The 18,272-nt window shown below is 47.0% G+C and overlaps 1 protein-coding gene across 1 annotated transcript; it reads right to left on the bottom strand.

Annotated features, from left to right (window-relative positions):
* Window positions 1-3,921: 3,921 nt before the first annotated feature.
* Window positions 3,922-7,335, bottom strand: SOWAHB (sosondowah ankyrin repeat domain family member B). Its single transcript, XM_061583336.1, has one exon. It carries the CDS (start codon window positions 7,025-7,027, stop codon window positions 4,985-4,987), a length of 2,043 nt encoding a protein of 680 aa, XP_061439320.1. The 5' UTR covers window positions 7,028-7,335; the 3' UTR covers window positions 3,922-4,984.
* Between the last annotated feature and the right edge of the window lie 10,937 nt (window positions 7,336-18,272).

Here is an 18,272-nt window from a genome sequence, read left to right as displayed (position 1 = left end):
CAGAATGATCAAGGGGATGGAGCGACTCCCTTACGAGGAAAGGTTGCAGCATTTGGGGCTTTTTAGTTTAGAGAAAAGGCGGGTCAGAGGAGACATGATAGAAGTGTATAAAATTATGCATGGCATTGAGAAAGTGGATAGAGAAAAGTTCTTCTCCCTCTCTCATAATACTAGAACTCGTGGACATTCAAAGAAGCTGAATGTTGGAAGATTCAGGACAGACAAAAGGAAGTACTTCTTTACTCAGCACATAGTTAAACTATGGAATTTGCTTCCACAAGATGCAGTAATGGCCACCAGCTTGGATGGCTTTAAAAGAAGATTAGACAAATTCATGGAGGACAGGGCTATCAATGGCTACTAGCCGTGATGGCTGTGCTGTGCCACCCTAGTCAGAGGCAGCATGCTTCTGAAAACCAGTTGCCGGAAGCCTCAGGAGGGGAGAGTGTTCTTGCACTCGGGTCCTGCTTGCGGGCTTCCCCCAGGCACCTGGTTGGCCACTGTGAGAACAGGATGCTGGACTAGATGGGCCACTGGCCTGATCCAGCAGGCTCTTCTTATGTTCTTAACCCTGCATCTTCTATTCCGACTGTGAACCACCTTGGAAGACCTTGTAGGGCAACATGCAGATTGACCAATAAAATAAAAAGATAGGATTGAGAAGTGTGAGCAAAGCCTGGCAATGTTCCAAAGCGGGGTTCTCAGTGATTTGGGGACAAACTTTTGGCGACCTACATGGCTCTTTGCACAAGTAGCAAAACAACCAATGTGGTGCTACTCAAGCAATTGGAAAAAAAATATTACAAAATATCTCATCTTTCTTCTATTGAGTTCAAGGTGGCACACTTCGATGTGGGTTACGCCACAACAACCCTGTGTAGTTAGTTAGGCTGAGTGAGAGATTGATTAGGGAAAGATCACCTAGTGAGCTTCTCGATTCAACAGGTATTAGAACTCCGATTTGCCCAAATTCCAACACTTTTCACTACTGCAGCCACATTGCCTCTGAACGGCACACAGTGATTCCAAACTCACACTAAGGTTCAGTGGAGTTCCCGCTTCCTTTCTATTTCTGCTTCAGAATGAATGATGGGGGCAAAATCCATGTTGGGAGTGTGGCAAACCCCAGTTCAGATATTTGAGCTGCAGTAAAGTCCTTTCAGGGTAGCAAGTTGGGAGTGGGCTACTACAGCACATGTTAGATGGCATCTTGAGTGAGCCAGGCAAATTGTGTAGAGATCTGCTCAACCTGTACGATCCTTTTGCAAAGAATTGACCGGAGCTGTGACAATCACTATGGTCTAGCAGCTAGAACTTCAATCTAGGGCCTGGGAGATCAGAATTCAAATCCCAATTCAAGCATCAATTCAAGCAATTCAAGCACTATTTCTGTGTCTAACCTACCTCACAGTGTTGTTGCGAGGATAAAGTGAAAAGGAGAGAGCCATATATACTGCCTTGAGCTTCCTGGAGGAAAGGGGGGATATAAGTGTAATCATAAATAAAATATACCAAACGCACTGTCAAGCTCACACAAGATCTCTCTCTCTCTCTCATAAGGCTGGAAACCCATCATCTCAAGACCCACTGCTGCCCCTGAACAAATATGAAGGATGGCCCTACCCTCTGGATGTCTAGTTACTCAGTCTCCCTGCACTAAGTTCAATCAGGTGAGCCCAGGACCCTCCAGATGTTGGATTCCAGCGCCCATCAGCCCCAACCAGCATGGCCAATGGTCAGAGATGATGGGAGCTGTAGTCCAGCAACATCTCAAGGGCCACCCTCCCCTGATTTTACTTGTCTGGGCACAAAGCCTTCCTTGCAATACTGTACAGAGACTCAGGGGCACAGGCCTTTGTTTGTATTTTAGAATGAAAAAGTCCACCTTTTGATCCAGTTTCATAACATCCTCCAAGTGATTCACAGCAGACACCAAAGAGTAAGGCAAAAAGGTCAAAGCCAGAAAACTTATTAGCCTAGTCTGTTTCCCCAACGAGAAACGCAAACACTAAGAAAACTGTAGCAGAGGGCATAGCAAATACATACAGGCGTTGTACATGACACTTAGTTTGCACACTCTATGACTATATTGCCACGCGCCCACAGCTATTGTTGGTGCAGCCTGATCCTGTTGGTATTTACTCTAAAGTAAGTTCCACAGAGTCCAATGGAAGTAAGGGCCGAACTACACTAATCCCTTAATCCTGCACAAATCCCTCTCTGTCATTTTTAAAGGTTTTGCCCACTGGCATGCCTTCAAAGTTCTACAGAACTGTTGTTATAACTGTAAATTTAAGAACCTGTGCTTGACCTTGGTCTTCCCCCTCTTCCCTCCTCCTCCTCTTTTCCTCCCATGTCATGCCTTTTCAGATTTTCAGCCTGAGGGCAGAGACCCTCCTGCTACCGATTTTAGTAAACTGCTCTGGGAGCCTTGTTGGCTGAAGGATGAAATATAAATGCCTTAAACAAATAAGTAAGAATAAGTGAAACCTGCCTGGGGAAAACTCAGCTTTTAGAGAGAAGTGACAGGAGGCATGGAGGGGATAGGTACCTATATGCACCTACAAGGCCATTTCCCTGAAAGCTGGATTCTCTCGACAGATGTAGGTTTCAAAACGTGCAGTTCTACCCTGGCTCCCGTAAAAGCGTTCAGTCTTAAAACTTTGGGTGATTTAAAATAGCTTCTTTTTAAAAATACCTGACTTCAAACTCCACAGCGGCTTATTTGGTGCAATTGCCTCAAGACCGTCTGGAATGAAGCAGACGGCACCTGCACAAACAAAGCCAGTCAGGCACTTCATGTAGCAATAGGCTGCCTGCTTTTCCATGCAATGCTAGTAACAGGACGCTCACTCTTCTACAGTCTCTTTGCCTGCGCAGGAAAAGGAAAAAACTGCCTGCCACGAGTGTTTGCTGGGAAAGTATTTCTTTCACCCCAAAAGAGAATGAGTAAATGGAACAGCACTGAGCAGCAAATGGACAAACGAGGTTACAGCTGCATATATGAACGTAAGAAGGTACCCTATGCTGAGGCCGGCTGTTAGTCCATCTAGCTCAGTATTGTCTACACTGACTGGCAGCAGCTCTCCAGGGTTGCAGGCAGGAGCCTCTCCCAGCCCTATCTGTTGGGGATTGAACTTGGGGCAGGTGCTCTACCACTGAGCTACGGCCCTTCCCCAAATCCTGGGGGTGGGGTGTCTTGCATAAGGAGTGTCCAGTTACTGGATTAGGCCAATGGCCCACCTAGTCCAGCATCCTGTTCTCACAGTGGCCAACCAGATGCCTATGGGAAGCCTGTAAGTGGGACATGAGCAAAAAGCACTCTCCCCACTCGAGACTCCCAGTAATTGTTATCCAGAGGCAGACTGCCTCCCGCAGTGGAGGTGATATACGGCTATCAAGAGCAGCACCCATTGCTAGCCATATCCACCAGGCATTTGTCTAACCATCTTACAGAGCCATCCAAACTAGTGGCCATCGCCACATCTTGCAGGAGCAAATTGCATCATTTAACTATGCACTGTGTAAAGTAGTACATAGAAAGATGATTTATATTAAGGAAGGCTAGTGGTGACTTAGCATGTTATAGGGGGTCCATGCCCAGTTTTTGTTCTTGTGATTTTTCTGTTTTCTACTTCTTTGTTACATAAATAAAATATTAAACTGAAGAAAAAAAGCCAGAACCGGGGTTCATGGTTAAGCTCTCTCGTCAACCACTTGCTGTAACCAAGGTTTGTTCAACAGGATTGTTGGCACAAAAGCATCCAGTATTTCAAAGCCACCATTTTACACTGCAAAAACACAACTCACCCAAAGCTGTTCTTTCAACTGGGGTCCAGAGACCGTCAGTCAATTCCTAACATTTTGGCAACACTGATATAAACAATAAGCCTAACGTAGACAGAAGGATACAGAAATACATTAAGGAGCAAAACATAATAAAATAAATTTATTAACAAGCTTTTTAAAAAGTAGCAAAATATGTTTAAGCTTTTGCTGATCAGTTTTTAGCTTTCAGTTTTGAGAGAGGTGGTGGGGAGATGAATTTCACTGACCCTATTGATATTTGAAATAACACACTCCTCCTCCAAAAAAAAACAAGTTTGTTGTTTGTCTTAAATTTAAAACTCCTCTGCAAGGAGGTGATCATAGCTTAAAAAATTCCCAATCAGTCTGCCTCTTACACAAGTTTCGGAAGGCAACTAATTAATTGCGCCTAGCAAGTTGCAGGGCAAATGACATCCCAGTCATTTCTATAAGAGTTTGTTGTTTGTCTTAAGTTTAAAACTCCTCTGCAAGGAGATGATCCCAGCTTAATTAAAGATTCCCCAATCTATCTGCCTCTCACACAAGTTTTGGAAGGCAACTAATTAATTGTGCCTAGCAAGTTGCAGGGCAAATGACATCCCAGTCATTTCTACCCCAGGCCATTTCCACCCCAAACGGCATCTTGAATACTGTTATTGTTTCAGTGATGATTCCATTTACCAAACAACTAAATATACAAACTCTCCTCCATACAGAAATCTCCATTCTGGGATAGAGTGGGGAAGTTAAAAATGGGGTTGGGATTCTCTACCATTTGTCCTTTTGTTTACCCTTCAATACAAACACTCATAAGAGGCCGGAGTTGCCCTTATCAGCACCAGATAGGGCAAACAAATGGATTCTCCCAAGCCTGATCCTGAAGATCACTTGCTAATAAGGAAATAATGTAGTTTCCCAGTGATGGAACCCAAAGAGCTAAACTGGAATGAGTGGATGCATAAAGATCTCCCCATGAATTGAGCAATCTTCATGACCATTATAGAAGCATCTGTGTAGGATTTTTTTTTAAGATTAATTAAAATAAATAAAGTTGGGGACAACCCCTGCTCAACATGAATAAAGTGCACTCTCTCCCTCCTCCCCCAGTCCCACATTCAACTTGGAGACATGGCCCTTGGGAACCTCTTGCCTGCCTGTGACCCCATCACGGCAGCCCTTAGTCACTGTATTCTTCCTGTAACGGTGGGTACTTGTTTGCCATTTTCCATTTAATGTGCTGAGGCTTCAAGTATGCCGCCAAGGAAGATTTCCTGCTGATTTTCCTAGCCAGCTCTAGGCTTTTGCCTTTCCTGCCCAGAGAGGGGGAGCTTCTGCTTATAGGACAGGCCGGGAAGATGGTTTTGCCCCGAGGTGCCCCCAAAAGCTGCCACACTTCTCCCGAGGTGGCGCTGCTCAGGTATTGCCACGGCCTCTTCCCACTGCTGTCCCTCATCTGGATGCTGCAGTGCAGCTTCTGCACCAGCAGCTTGATGACCAGCTGGTGCCCGTGCATGGCAGCCAGGTGCAGCGGCGTGTAACCACAGCCCGACCTGACATTCACATCGAGGGCCATCCCAGCTTTCTTGGCGCCGGTGACAAAGTCCTGCAACACCTGCGCATTCCCATGCTTGGCCAGCCAGTGGAGCACTGTGTAGCCGAAGATGAAGTCCTTGCGGGTGGCCAGGTGCGGGTCTTCAAGGAACAGCGCCCGGGCCTGCATCCATGAGCCTGTGGCCACTTTAACCAGCCAGGCATGCTCCCGGGGATCCAGAGGCACCAAGGAAGACCTGTGCTCGCTTGACTCCTCTGCATCCAGGCCCAGACCTTCCACATCAGGAGTGCTGGCAGAGCGCCCTTGCCTCGGGACCAGCCGCGGACTTAAGGGGGCTTCCAGGTTTGAGGGAGACAGCCTGGCCACTTTCCTAGGGTTGAGCGATTCCCTGCTTGGCCTCTTGGAGTCTTTGTCCGATGGCTTGCCCAAGGCGGCAGCTCTGCCAACGACCTGGCTGAGCAAGGCAAGGTGCTCTGGGATCGGGCCATCCTCTTGGGCTGCATTCTCCTTGGCAGGGGGCCCCACCACCAGCAGCCCATTTTGGTGGGGTTTGTGGTTGAGCCCCGTCCAGGCTCTCTCTGCTAAGTGACCATTCTGCCTTCCAGGCAGGGGATAAGGGATGCCAGTTCCTCCTTCCCGCCGACAGGAGTCGCTGCCTCCGCTGACGCTGCTGCCATCTTCACTCGCCGAGCTCGCCTTCTCGATAAAATCCTCCAGATCCTGCAGGGAAAGCTGGCAACGGATACTCCGGAAGACGGGCACGTGGTCCCGCCGCGCATCCAACGCCAGTGGCTGTCCAAACTGGGAATCCTGGGGTGGAGAAGGGCAGGCGTTCCGTACTGTGCTTGGGGGCGAGTGCCGGGTTGGCCAGGACCCTTCTTCGCGCTGGTCGGAGATGGAGGAATGGTGGGTGACAGCGTGCGCCCTCTCCACCCACTCTAGAATCCTTTGCTGGGGATTGCCGACACTTGGAGGCGCTCCCAATTCCTCGACGGGTAAACACGGACCATTAGACTGCGGTGCCCCTCCGAGGAGGAGCAGCGGGTCCCCGGGGGGAGTCTGCCCGGGCTCCTCCACTCCAAGCGGGGCGCATCCTTCCGAGGGGCGCCCCTGGCAGCCTAGATCAGGGCTGGAAGGAAGCTGGGCCCCCGATCGCCCTCTGCGATCCCCGGGTGGGCACCTGCTGGACCCTGGGCAAGCCCTTAGTTCGTGGGCCGAGTCTCTGCAGGCACGCTCCTCTTCCACCTGGCGCCGGGGAGGTTCCCCGCGGCAACCACCGCCGTGCGCCCTGGGCGCGCGCTCCGATTCGGCCTGGCCTTGCAGCGCCCCCCGGGCGTCTTGAACTTCGAGAGGCGGCGACGGCTTGGCGGTTTGGATCTCGCCGGTTTCGGGGGCGGCGGCAGGTGGCTTCGGTTCTTCTCCCACCAGCTCTCGATACCGCTTCCTGAGCACCACGTACTTGGCCGCGCCCGGCCCCTCCTGCCTCACCGTAGCGACGGAGTTGACGAAGCCCTTGAAGAGCTCCCGCCGGCGCTGCAGCTCAGCCGGAGAGGCTTCGGGGTCCCGCAAGAAGCGCTTAAAGTGGCCCAGCAAGACGGCGTTAGCGACTCGCCCCCCAGCCTGACAGAGGAAGTCCAAGACCTCGGCTTGGCTCAGCTCCTGGGCCATGACCCCGGCCGGAGACCCCTCCAACTCCCGCGGCCCGAGCGCACCGATCACCTCCGCTGGCCCAGAGCACGCGCCTCCCTCTTCTTTTCCCTCCAAACAGCCGTGCTGCACCTGGCCAAGTTTATCCCTTCCCCGGCACGGCCCCGCGCTTCAGGCATTCCGGGACAGAAACCGCGCACAGGCGCCCGGGAGCCCGGCCGAGGCTCCGAGAATGAAAGTTCTGCGGGAGCCAGTTTCACCTGCCCTCCGTAGCTCCGCCCACGTTCCCACCTCATAGCGCCGCTCCTCCCCTGCCTTGACTCCTCCTCCTCGCTCTCCCAGTCATTGACAACTAAGCTCTTTCCCTTCTCTCTTGCCTTTTCTTTTTAATTAAATCAACCTGACCTGTTTTTCAAATATTTCCAAGCTGAGGTCAGTGACAGTGTGCCTGTGTGGGTGAGGCCCGGGAAGAGTTCAAAGAGAGAAATGTTAGTATCTTGCCTTCAGGCAGATAGAAGATTACCTTAAATATATATGTTTTGGGACTCCTCCCTCTTTGGCTGGGGATGTAAAAGGTTGTGTGTGTGCATGTGTGTGTGCATGTAAATGAAGTGTATGGTAAAGAGAGAGAGAGAAAGAACTACATGGTCTTAGAGAAGTGAATTTAAGAAAAAGGACTACTTAAATGCTGATCATCCCCTCCCAGTCTTTAAAGTTATCATGCAAGGTGAGTATGTTAGCCACTGAGAAGAGGCCTTGTCCTTTCATACTCATTGGAGCCAAAGTGAAAGGAGATGAGAGCCACTGAGATGACTCTTCTCAGTAGCTAACACAGAGGCTTCCCTTTCATCCTGATTGTATTCTAGGGACATCTGACATACCGGCATGTGGACTCCCAGACTACACAGAGAGCAATGAGAGAAAGTGGAAAGGGAGAGTGGCTGTGAGTGGGTGTGGCTTTGACTATGACTATCATGAAGGGACCCTGCTCTTCTGAATTTGCCACTATGCTACTGGGTAGTGGCAAAGTATTAGAGGACAGGTGTTTTTCTTATCTACTAGCCACGATGGCTATGTTATCCCCGCCCCCTGACGAAGGCAGTATGTCTCTGAGTACAGTTGCTGGGAAGAGCATTGTTGCACTCAGGTCCTTCTTGCGGGTCTCCATAGGCACCTGGTTGGCCACTGTGAGAACAGGATGTTGGATCAGATGGGCCTTTGGCCTGACCCAACAACCAGGCTCTTCTGTTTTTATGACAGAGCTGTGGGTGCTACACGGCGGTGCCATCAGGACAGAACTATTTTATTTCTTCTTGTTGTTATGTGCCTTCAAGTCGACCATGACTTATGGCAACCCTTTGAATCAGCGACCTCCAACAGCATCTGTCATGAACCACCCTGCTCAGATCTTGTAAGTTCAGGTCTGCGGCTTCCTTTATGGAATCAATTCATCTCTTGTTTAGCCTTCCTCTTTTTCTACTCCCTTCTGTTTTTCCCAGCATGATTGTCTTTTCCAGTGAATCAGGTCTTCTCATGATGTGTCCAAAGTATTTTATTTATAAATATATTTATATCATACTGCCAACTCATGTAAAATATCAAGGCGGTATACAACAATGTATACAACAAAACATAAAACAGCATAAAAACAATGCAAGATAATCATTAAAATGACTGGCTGACCCAATAAAGCTTTAAACGGCTGCGTAGGCCTCTCGGCATAAAAAAGGTCTTCAAGGGACACCGAAAAGTCAAAAGCAAGGATGCTTGCCGAATCTCTGCTGGAAGAGTGTCCCACAGCATGGGACTGACGATACTAAGTAAATGCCCAGCTTCTGCTTGAAGCCAGTCAGGCCTCTGTAACAGAGAGGACAACTTTTGGGCAGAACTCCAGGGCTCTGCTCAGCAGAATGACAGGAGAGCCCCCTAAGTTCAGCAGAGTGGGCTTGCTACATTTTGCAGTAAGTGACGTAATATACATGACCACCTAAAGAGCCGGCGGGGCCCTTCAGACCATTCAGTCTAAAATTACCTCCCTGACTGTATCGCTGGTGCAACACAGCTTGCCTTGTGTCCCCTGAGCTAGCCTGTTGCTGTCTGGAGTGGTGGAAACCACTGTCCCATCACCCATGTCGAAGTAAGGTTCAGCTGCCGGTCCAATTGCCTTCTGCACATGGAATGGGAATGCTGGTATCACCTTGCCCTTTGCCTCAGGCACAAAATACCTTGGGCCAACCCTGAGAACAGGAGAACTTAATTTCTTGCCTGGATCCCACTGAATGGTCTTTGAAGACCCTCTGCAGGTGTGTTCCTAGTCAGTGCTTAGATGGGAAGAGCTCCATGGAAGCTGCCACATATCCCAGTGTTTACCATGTCAGTGGCCTGCCCGTTCCTGGAGGAACTCGAGGTGACATCCATGGGGTTATCCTGTTTTATCCTAGCCTATCTCTCTGTCCACTGGACTTTGCTTTCTTGGCCACCTCTGTCTCGGAATGCCTGTATGCTGACTTTTAGATGTTTCAAGTGACAGCAAGACTGTCACGCACAACCAGGGCCATGTGCTAGGCAAAACTTTTGGCCTGCACATGACTCAAAGAGTCAAGCTGTGCATCCATTCTTGAGAAGAAGCCCCATTGGGACTAGCTTCTGTGTAAGCATGGTTAAGATTAGGCTGCGGGCATGATCCAGGCTGTGGACGTGGCCTCTGGTCTGCCAAGCCTTGCCCCAGTGCATGGTGGCAGATGCCATGACTGCTTTGCAGGAGGATTGCTAGGCAGGCCTACCTGCTCTGGTGGCGGAAGTAAAAAAAAGTAGGCCATAATGTTCCGGTGAACCATCTAGAGTTGAGATTTTTGCAAAACGTACAGAACTAGGAGCACATTTACTTTTTCTATAAAATGTTTCTTACGTTCTTAAGCACAAGTGCACACCCAGGAACACTTAAGCCAGGAGTGGCTAACCTGTGGACTTCCAGATGTCGTTAGGCTCTAACTCCCCATCAGCTCCGGCCAGCAGCACTAACGGTCAGAGATTATGGAAGTTGTAGTCCAACAACATCTAGGTGGCCACAGGTTCCCCATCCCTGCAATAAAGCGTGGGTTTTTCCTGAGATGGCTGTGTAAACAAATGCCTGCAAGAATGTCAGCATGATCTTACGCATGTCTAATCAGAAGTAAGCCCAACTGAACACAAGGGGACTTACTCAACTAGTCAACACGGATAGGGTTCTGCTGTTAGCCAGTATTTTACTACTGTCCAACTTTTGGAGCCCAGGGGTTTTTCAGGCTTAAAACGGGAGGCACGCCTCAAATCGGAAAGATACAGCAGTGGTGGCTGGTGCCCATTGTGGCTGGTGGGGCAGAAGGCAGAGAACCTGACAGCAGGAGGAGCTGGAGCCAATGGCAAGAAGAGCCAACTCATTCTGCTTTTGCCCCCATCCTCCCTGCTGAGTTCTACAAGGGCAACACTGAAACTAAAGAGGAGGAACCAATTACCTAGAGAGGTAGTGGGCTCTCCGACACTGGAGGCATTCAAGAGGCAGCTGGACAGCCACCTGTCAGGGATGCTTTGATTTAGATTTCTGCATTGAGCAGAGGGTTGGACTGGATGGCCTTATAGGCCCCTTCCAACTGTACTATTCTATGATTCTATGAAGTTGCCACGGGCAGTGTCACCCCCCCCACTGGTTTTAAATAAGGAGGAAGGCAACTGGAGGCTGGCTGAGAGCACTGAGGTTGGTGGAGCAGTGCCCCAGTAGCCTGAATGGACCATCCTCCACTGAGATGCATACCAACTTGATCAACTTCCAGAACTATGCCGTGTAGCCTGGCTCTTTGTGGGGAAAGGAGCTAAGCCCTGTGAGGAGAGACTGAAAGAACTGGGCATGTTTAGCCTGGAGAAGAGAAGACTGAGGGGATTGATAGCACTCTTCAAGTGCATGAGAGGTTGTCACATAGAGGAGGGCCGGGGTCTTTTCTCGATCGGTCCAGAGTGCAGGACACGGAATAATGGGCTCAAGTTGCAGGAAGCCATATTTCGACTGAACACATCAGGAAAAACTTCCTAACTGTTAGAGCCATACGACAATGGAACCAATGACCTAGAAAGGTAGTGGGCTCTCTGACACTGGAGGCCTTCAAGAGGCAGCTGGACAGCCACCTGTCAGGGATGCTTTGATCTGGATTCCTGCATTGAGCAGGGGTTGAACGTGATGGCCTTATAGGCCCCTTCCAACTCTACTATTCTATGACTAGATTAGACAGCTCTTGGCAAGCTTTAACGCCTGAGGATTGGGTTGGATTTTATTCGTTCCTTCTCCTCTTCCTTATCTCGTTCCTCCTTCCTTTTAAATTGAAAGCCATTCTGCCAAGAGTCCTGCCTATTTTATTTTCTTTACTTTTCTACTGAAAAGGTAAGCACTGAATAAATACCGATTGTTTGTTGTTATATGCCTTCAAGTCGATTACGACTTATGGTGACCCTATTAATATTTTTTTGGATATATTCATAGGGTTTTCATGATGAGGTATTCAGAGGTGGTTTACCATTGCCTTCCTCTAAGCCGATGGCACCCGCTATTCTCAGGCAGTCTCCCATCCAAGTACTAACCAGGCCTGACCTTGCTTAGCTGACGAGATCGGGCGTGTTAAGGGTAGTATAGCGGTAAGCATAAATACTGCTCATTCTCAATAAATATCCCTCACAATTGTAATACACGCTCACCATAGGTACTAAAGCTCCTACCGTCTGCAAGCCCCTGAAGCCAGTGTCCTTCGATTTAATGTCCAAATGCAGCAGCTGAAGTGGCATGTGGAGAAAGACCAGTGGCAGCAGCACATGCACAAACCCCAACACAGTCAAATGAAATACCTGGCATGCCTCCTTGGAAATGCTGCTTAATTCAGAAAGGCTGACTGTTGTCTAGTTTTCAAATCCTGCAATCGATGATGTGCTGTGGACAGCCTGCTCAGCTTTTGCAAAGGCACAGGAAGCAATTGATGCTCATCAGAAATGCAGTAAGGCGGCCAGGTAGGATGAACTGCAGGAGTGGGATGCAGAAGAGCGTTGCAAGCAAACAAAACCCACCGTCCTTTGGTGGAGACTGTTTGGGGCAGGGCCCCAGCTCTGTGACAAAGCCTCTGTTTGCATGCGGAAGGTCTGAGGCTTGGTTCCCAGCATCTCCAAGCAGGGATGTGAAAGCCTCTGGAGAGCCTTTGCCAGTCAGTGTAGACCAGCCTTTCCCAACCAGTGTGCCTCCAGATGTTGCTGGACCACAACTCCCATCAGCCTCAGCCAGCATTGCCAATGGTCAGGAAAGATGGGAACTGTGGTCCAACAATATCTGGAGGCACACTGGTTGGGAAATGCTGGTGTAGACAATACTGAGCTAGTTGGACTAATGGTCTGACTCGGCATAAGGCAGCTTCCTCTGTATGCCCTTGTTTCCAACAATGTTTCACCCCTGTTTGCTGCTGGAATTCCGACTGTGGGTTTCCTACCCCACCATCCACCTTGATAATTAAGGCAGCACACTCCGTCCTCTGCCATCAGCCGGGGGAGCTAGGGTCACTGGGAGGCTGCTTTCCTTGCCTCCCCAGAAGGGGGAGTTACAGGCCCAGCCTAAGATGGAGCAGTTGCAGGCAGCTTGCTTCTCCCTTTCTGTATTAAAGAATACTTGCAAGAACTTTGTAACTAAGAACTACTGTCTCAGTTCGCTTTTTTCCTCATCCTTCCCAAGCTCCTTTCCTTTTGTGTCATGTCCTTTAGATTATATGGCTAAAGGCAGAGACCATCTTGGTACTGACTGTGGTAAACTGAAGAGCAGGGTAAAAATACTTGCAAATAAACACACCTTTATACCCTGCCCCGCTGAACTCAATGGGATTGCTGGATAAACATGCAGTGGATTGCATGGCACACTTGACTTACACATTGTTTGGAAGTAAGTCCTGGTGGTTTCAGGGGAACTTATTTCTAAGTAATGTTGACTGCTGATGAAAGTTAAAGAGGAAGGCACAAAAGCAGGACTATAGCTGAACGTCAAGAAGACTAAAGTAATGACAACAGAAGATTTATGTAACTTTAAAGTTGACAACAAGGACACTGAATTTGTCAAGGATTATCAATACCTTGGCACAGTCATTAACCAAAATGGAGACAATAGTCAAGAAATTAGAAGAAGGCGAGGACTGGGGAAGGCAACTATGAGAGTACTAGAAAAGGTCCTCAAATGCAAAGATGTATCACTGAACACTAAAGTCAGAATCATTCAGACCATGGTATTCCCAATCTCTATGTATGGATTGGAAAGTTGGACCATGAATAAAGTGGATAAGAGAAAAATCAACTCATTGGAAATGTGATGTTGGAGGAGAGCTTTGAGCATACCATGGACTGCATAAAGACAAATAATTGGGTGTTAGAACAAATTAAACCAGAACTATCGTTAGAAGCGAAAATGATGAAACTGAGGTTATCATACTTTGGACACATCATGAGAAGACATGATTCACTAGAAAAGACAATAATGGTGGGAAAAACAGAAAAGAGTAGAAAAAGAGGAAGGCCAAACGAGAGATGGATTGATTCCATAAAGGAAGCCACAGAGCTGAACTTACAAGATCTGAACCGGGTGGTTTATAACAGATGCTCTTGGAGGTCACTGATTCATAGGGTCGCCATAAGTCAAAATAGACTTGAAGGCACATAACAACAACAAAATATTGACATTGTTGATTCAAAGCGGCAGTGGATCCAATAAGCTGGCAAATCCAGCTGAGAAAGGAAAGGACGTGACGTGTGAGTAATCAACCACCATCTTGCTTTACAACAGAAGTAGGCAGACTTTAGGCTCATTAGATCTACTTTAGGGTGTTTTACTACAAACTCAAGATCTACCAACCTAAGCCAGGTGCACAAAGACATAGATGAAAGATCAGGGTACTTAGTACATTCTGAGCCCAGGAATGTGTTGTCAGTACCAGGGCTGAACTGAGCTCACACAAAAGTCCACTTCTGAATACCCCAAGTTTTCTTTCTCTAGTAGGCCTCATTTAAAGAGGAAAATATGCCTTTTTGTTGTAAAATGTAAAACAATGGACAGTCAGAAACCCTTACTGATCTACAAACCACCTTCTGCCCACCCCTGCTTGAAGGCTGCACGCACACCAAAGTGTATGGTTTCCCTCAAGGAATCCTGGAAACTGTAGTTTACCCCTCTCAGAGCTATAGTTCCCAGCACCCTTAACAATCTACAGCACCCAGGATTCTTCAGGGAACATTATGTGCTCTAAATTTGTATTTGCAAAGATCCTCATTTCCACACAAACACACCTACATAGCCAAAACGTCCACCCTCCGCACTAGTTTTATTATCTTTTAATGTCAGGCCCCATCTGCACTATACATTTAAAGCAATATTAGGCCACTTTAAATGGTCATGGCATCCCCCACAGAATCTTGGAAACTATAGTTTGTTAAGGGTGTTTTATAGTGGTATAATACTGCTTTGAATGTACACTGCAAGTGAGGCCTCAGAACCAGCCTTTCCTAACCGGTGTGCCTCCAGATGTTGTTGGACCACAACTCCGATCAGCCTCAGCCATTGGCAATGCTGGCTAAGGCTGATGGGAGTTGTGGTCCAACATCATCTGGAGGCACACTGGTTGGGAAAGGCTGCCTCAGGCTGTTGTTCAACGAGCCCAAAATGGATCAAACACACACCTGTGAAGCATTATCTGGCAATCTATCTATTATTTGTTCATGTTATTTACTTGAAAACATTTATATACTACTTTATATTACAAATATTCAAAGAGCTTTAGTGCTAAAACCATATTGCAACTAATAATAATACAAAAAATCTGGAATAATGTCCATCGCGCTGATGTCATGAGCCAGACAAGTCTCACCTGGACAAAAATGTATGCCTATATAATATGAAACATATTAGGCTATATAATTCAAAATATAATTTTAAAGACTATTTCTGAAAGCAATAAAACCTACATGGAAGGCTATATAAGTTATACACGCCTAATATTTCCAAGTGGTATCAGTAAAGTCCCAAAAGGATTGGTGTTCCTCTAGTGTTGAGTGATAAAGTGCAGATTCTAAAACCACTCAGCTGAATCAGAGTCAATGCTGCTCATACTGAAACTCTTTGCAGCTGGCGCTGATCCTTGGCTCTCTTGAAATCAATGCTGCAAGGTGTCATTGATGTGAGCAGAAAATTTGAAATGACCACAAAGAAAAAACAAAGGAAAATATATTCTATTATCTCCTACTACAATAGCAAAAACTCTCAAGGGGAAGTTGGTCTAGTAGTATCCATTTTTAATAATGCTTTCATAATAGGGCCTTATCTGCATTATACATTTAAAGCATTGTTAGACCACCTTAACAGTAAAAGAATCCTGGGAACTGTAGTTTGTTAAGGGCGCTGAGAGCTGTTGGGAGATCCATATTCCCTTCACAGAGCTGCAGAGTTCCCTGGGAAGAGGGATTGACTGTTAAATCACTCTGAGAACTGTAGCTCTGTGAAGGGAACAGATATCACCTAAGAACTGTCAGCGTCCTTAACAAAGGATTATTTGGGAAACGCCATGACTGTTAAAGTAGTGTGGCACTGTTTTAAATGTCCAGTGCAGATGAGTCTTGAGTTAAAGTAGGAACATGAGAAGATGTCTTTACTGAGTCAGACCACTGGTCCATCTTGTTCAATATTGTGTACACTGACTGGCAGCACCTCCCCAGGGCTTCAGACAGTAGACATTCCCAGCCTTACCTGGAGATGCTGGGGATTGAACCTGGGACCTTCTACCTGCAAGGCAGATGCTCTACCAATGAGCTACAGCCCTTCCCAGTAAGTATGGATGCTGGAGCCCTAAAACAAGGATGGGAATCTGTTCCACAAGTAGCTTTACAAAGCTCCAAATGCCATTCTTTACACTAGCTTCCCCCCCCTTTCTGCTGGTGCTTCTGTGCCTTTAATAGCTATGTGCTAGGCAGATATTCAATTGGTGTAGCCTTCCCCATCAATGTACTTTGTTGGTGGACAGAGCTAGAATAGTTGAATATCTGCCTGGCCCACAGCTGTTGGTACAGGAACCTGCCAGGAGAAAAGGGGGAGGGTCAGGGTTGCCACCTTTTTTATTGGCCCCATTACTGTTCTTTAATGGCAGACAGGCAGAGACAAATGTAGGAGGTAAAGTTTTGCCTAGAGCTGAAATTAAGGGGAATGCTTCAGTGATCAATTTCTGTGTATCAAGCTGTTGTTGATAGCATAGGAGCAGGGCCAATAAAAAAATGTGGCACACCTACTTCTGGTCCTACCCACCTTGTTATAACAACATATAGAGTTGCCAAATGTTATCATCCTGGAAACTGTTATTATGAGTTTTTTTTACAGGTTGCTGATGTTGCTTAACTTTGTATTGTATCTGTATTTTGTTCTTTTATGTAGTGACTGTAACTGAACCTTTCATGTTTTCATCTTGTTCTGTTTGACCATAATATTAAACTGAGCTAAAGTTGGCAATTTTTCAACTGGCCTATGCTCCTGTGCTTTTAACAGATGCCTGAGCTGCATTATATTAGCAAGTGATGATGCTTATCTCAGTGCCCTATAAAACTTGAGTGCTGATTTTTTGCAGGCTATACCATTGTAAAAGGCACAGGCCAGGTCAATTTTTTCTGGTCATTTGCCAATCTTACAACACAGGTCTTTTCTGATGATCATGTTGTTAGATATTTCCACCTACAGCCAATAGTTTTTCATGTTTTTTCTTTCAATAAGCAACTCTGTGGCTTTGAATTATGTGACCAAGTTAATTCTGTCCCTCTCCTCCACTCAGTGCTGCTTTGCAGAGAAAAACTAAAGGCTCTAGGGTTAGGAAGTGCACTCTGGCCACATAAAGTGTTCTTCTGGCCAGTATGATAGGCCTGCATAGATTAAGTGGAGTACAGTACATTGTTCTTCGCAGGATGGTTGGGGCTGTGTGGTCTCTCTGCAGAGATGCAAACTTGCAGACTCATTCCGCCGCAGCCTCTTTGGAAAGGCACAGACTGTGGCAGGTACATCAAGGCACCTCAAAATAAGCTTGTGTTAATGGTGTCGAAGTTTGGCTTTTAAATAATATAAACTAGGTTTCAGTGCTCATATTATGGGGTGTGGGCAGGAAAGCCTATATGGCCCCTTAATAAAACCCACAAGCTTTACCCTCCTAATTCCCCCCAATTTTTGCAAATCATGCCACCCTTGTGGAAAAGGAAAGCATCACAACAGACACAGAGGATCTGGTCTCTTCTGACTCACTGCCTCTCTTTAATCTGAGCAGTCTTTGGTTTGACTGTTGGTGGATTTCCACAAATATTGTCTGCTGCATCAGTCATCAGGCTTTTGGGGTATGTGTTTCCAGTTTTTTATTTGCGTGGGGGGGGAATGAGAATCCAGAATTATTCTTCTGTTATCAAAAGGAGGAAATGGTCAGACAGACCCTGGGGTAGATTGTTCTAGTCTGGCTAAGAGCAGACTGAAAGGGCAAGCACGAATGGGTTTTACAGCAGGCTGAAGGTTATCTTCATAGCTGGGAGAGATAATTGCTTTGGTTTAACAATTAAAAAAAAACACAGCAAGAGATTCAGAGGGCCTTTCCCACCATGTTGCATTTTGCTGTTGCAAGGCCTTTTGTTCACATTTGTTTTTAGGATGCCATCCATTTGCTCTAGTTTTCATTTTACGCTTAAGGTCGCCAACTTTTCAGCCAGCTAGCATATTTATGACTTTAACAGCAGCTTGATGTGCAGCTGTTAGGTGGTGTAATGCTAATCTCTTCTTGTAAGAAAAGCTTCATTTGCTGTGAAAGGAGCAGGAACCACCCAGGCTGTTTTTTTTGGAGACTTGGCAATCCTGTTTATATGCCATTGTTTCCAGTGAACGTATGAAAATCACAGAATGTGTTGTTTGCTGTCATATGCCTCTGTCTGTAAAATCACCTTCCAAGGAGCCTTCTTCAGGGGTCTGAGTGTGGTTCAGTGGATATAATGTTGCCAACTTTTTTTTAAAAAAAAACTGCCTCTGCACCTGTATCTTCAACTGCAGCCTCATGCGCAGAAATTAAACAATTATGGTTTTCCTGGAGGGAAAATATTAACTTACTTAAGCTTCTGAATGTCATGCTGCTGTTAAAAGTATAGGGGCATGAACAACAGAAATGGTAATAACTGAGTATGCCAACTTACTAGGAAAAAACAGCCTAAGTGGCTC

This window comes from Rhineura floridana, chromosome 9 (assembly GCF_030035675.1).
Source record: "Rhineura floridana isolate rRhiFlo1 chromosome 9, rRhiFlo1.hap2, whole genome shotgun sequence".
In the NCBI taxonomy this organism is placed as follows: Eukaryota; Metazoa; Chordata; class Lepidosauria; order Squamata; family Rhineuridae; genus Rhineura; species Rhineura floridana.
The sequence above is the reverse complement of the archived record's forward strand: the minus strand, read 5'-3'. Positions and strand labels throughout refer to the sequence as shown.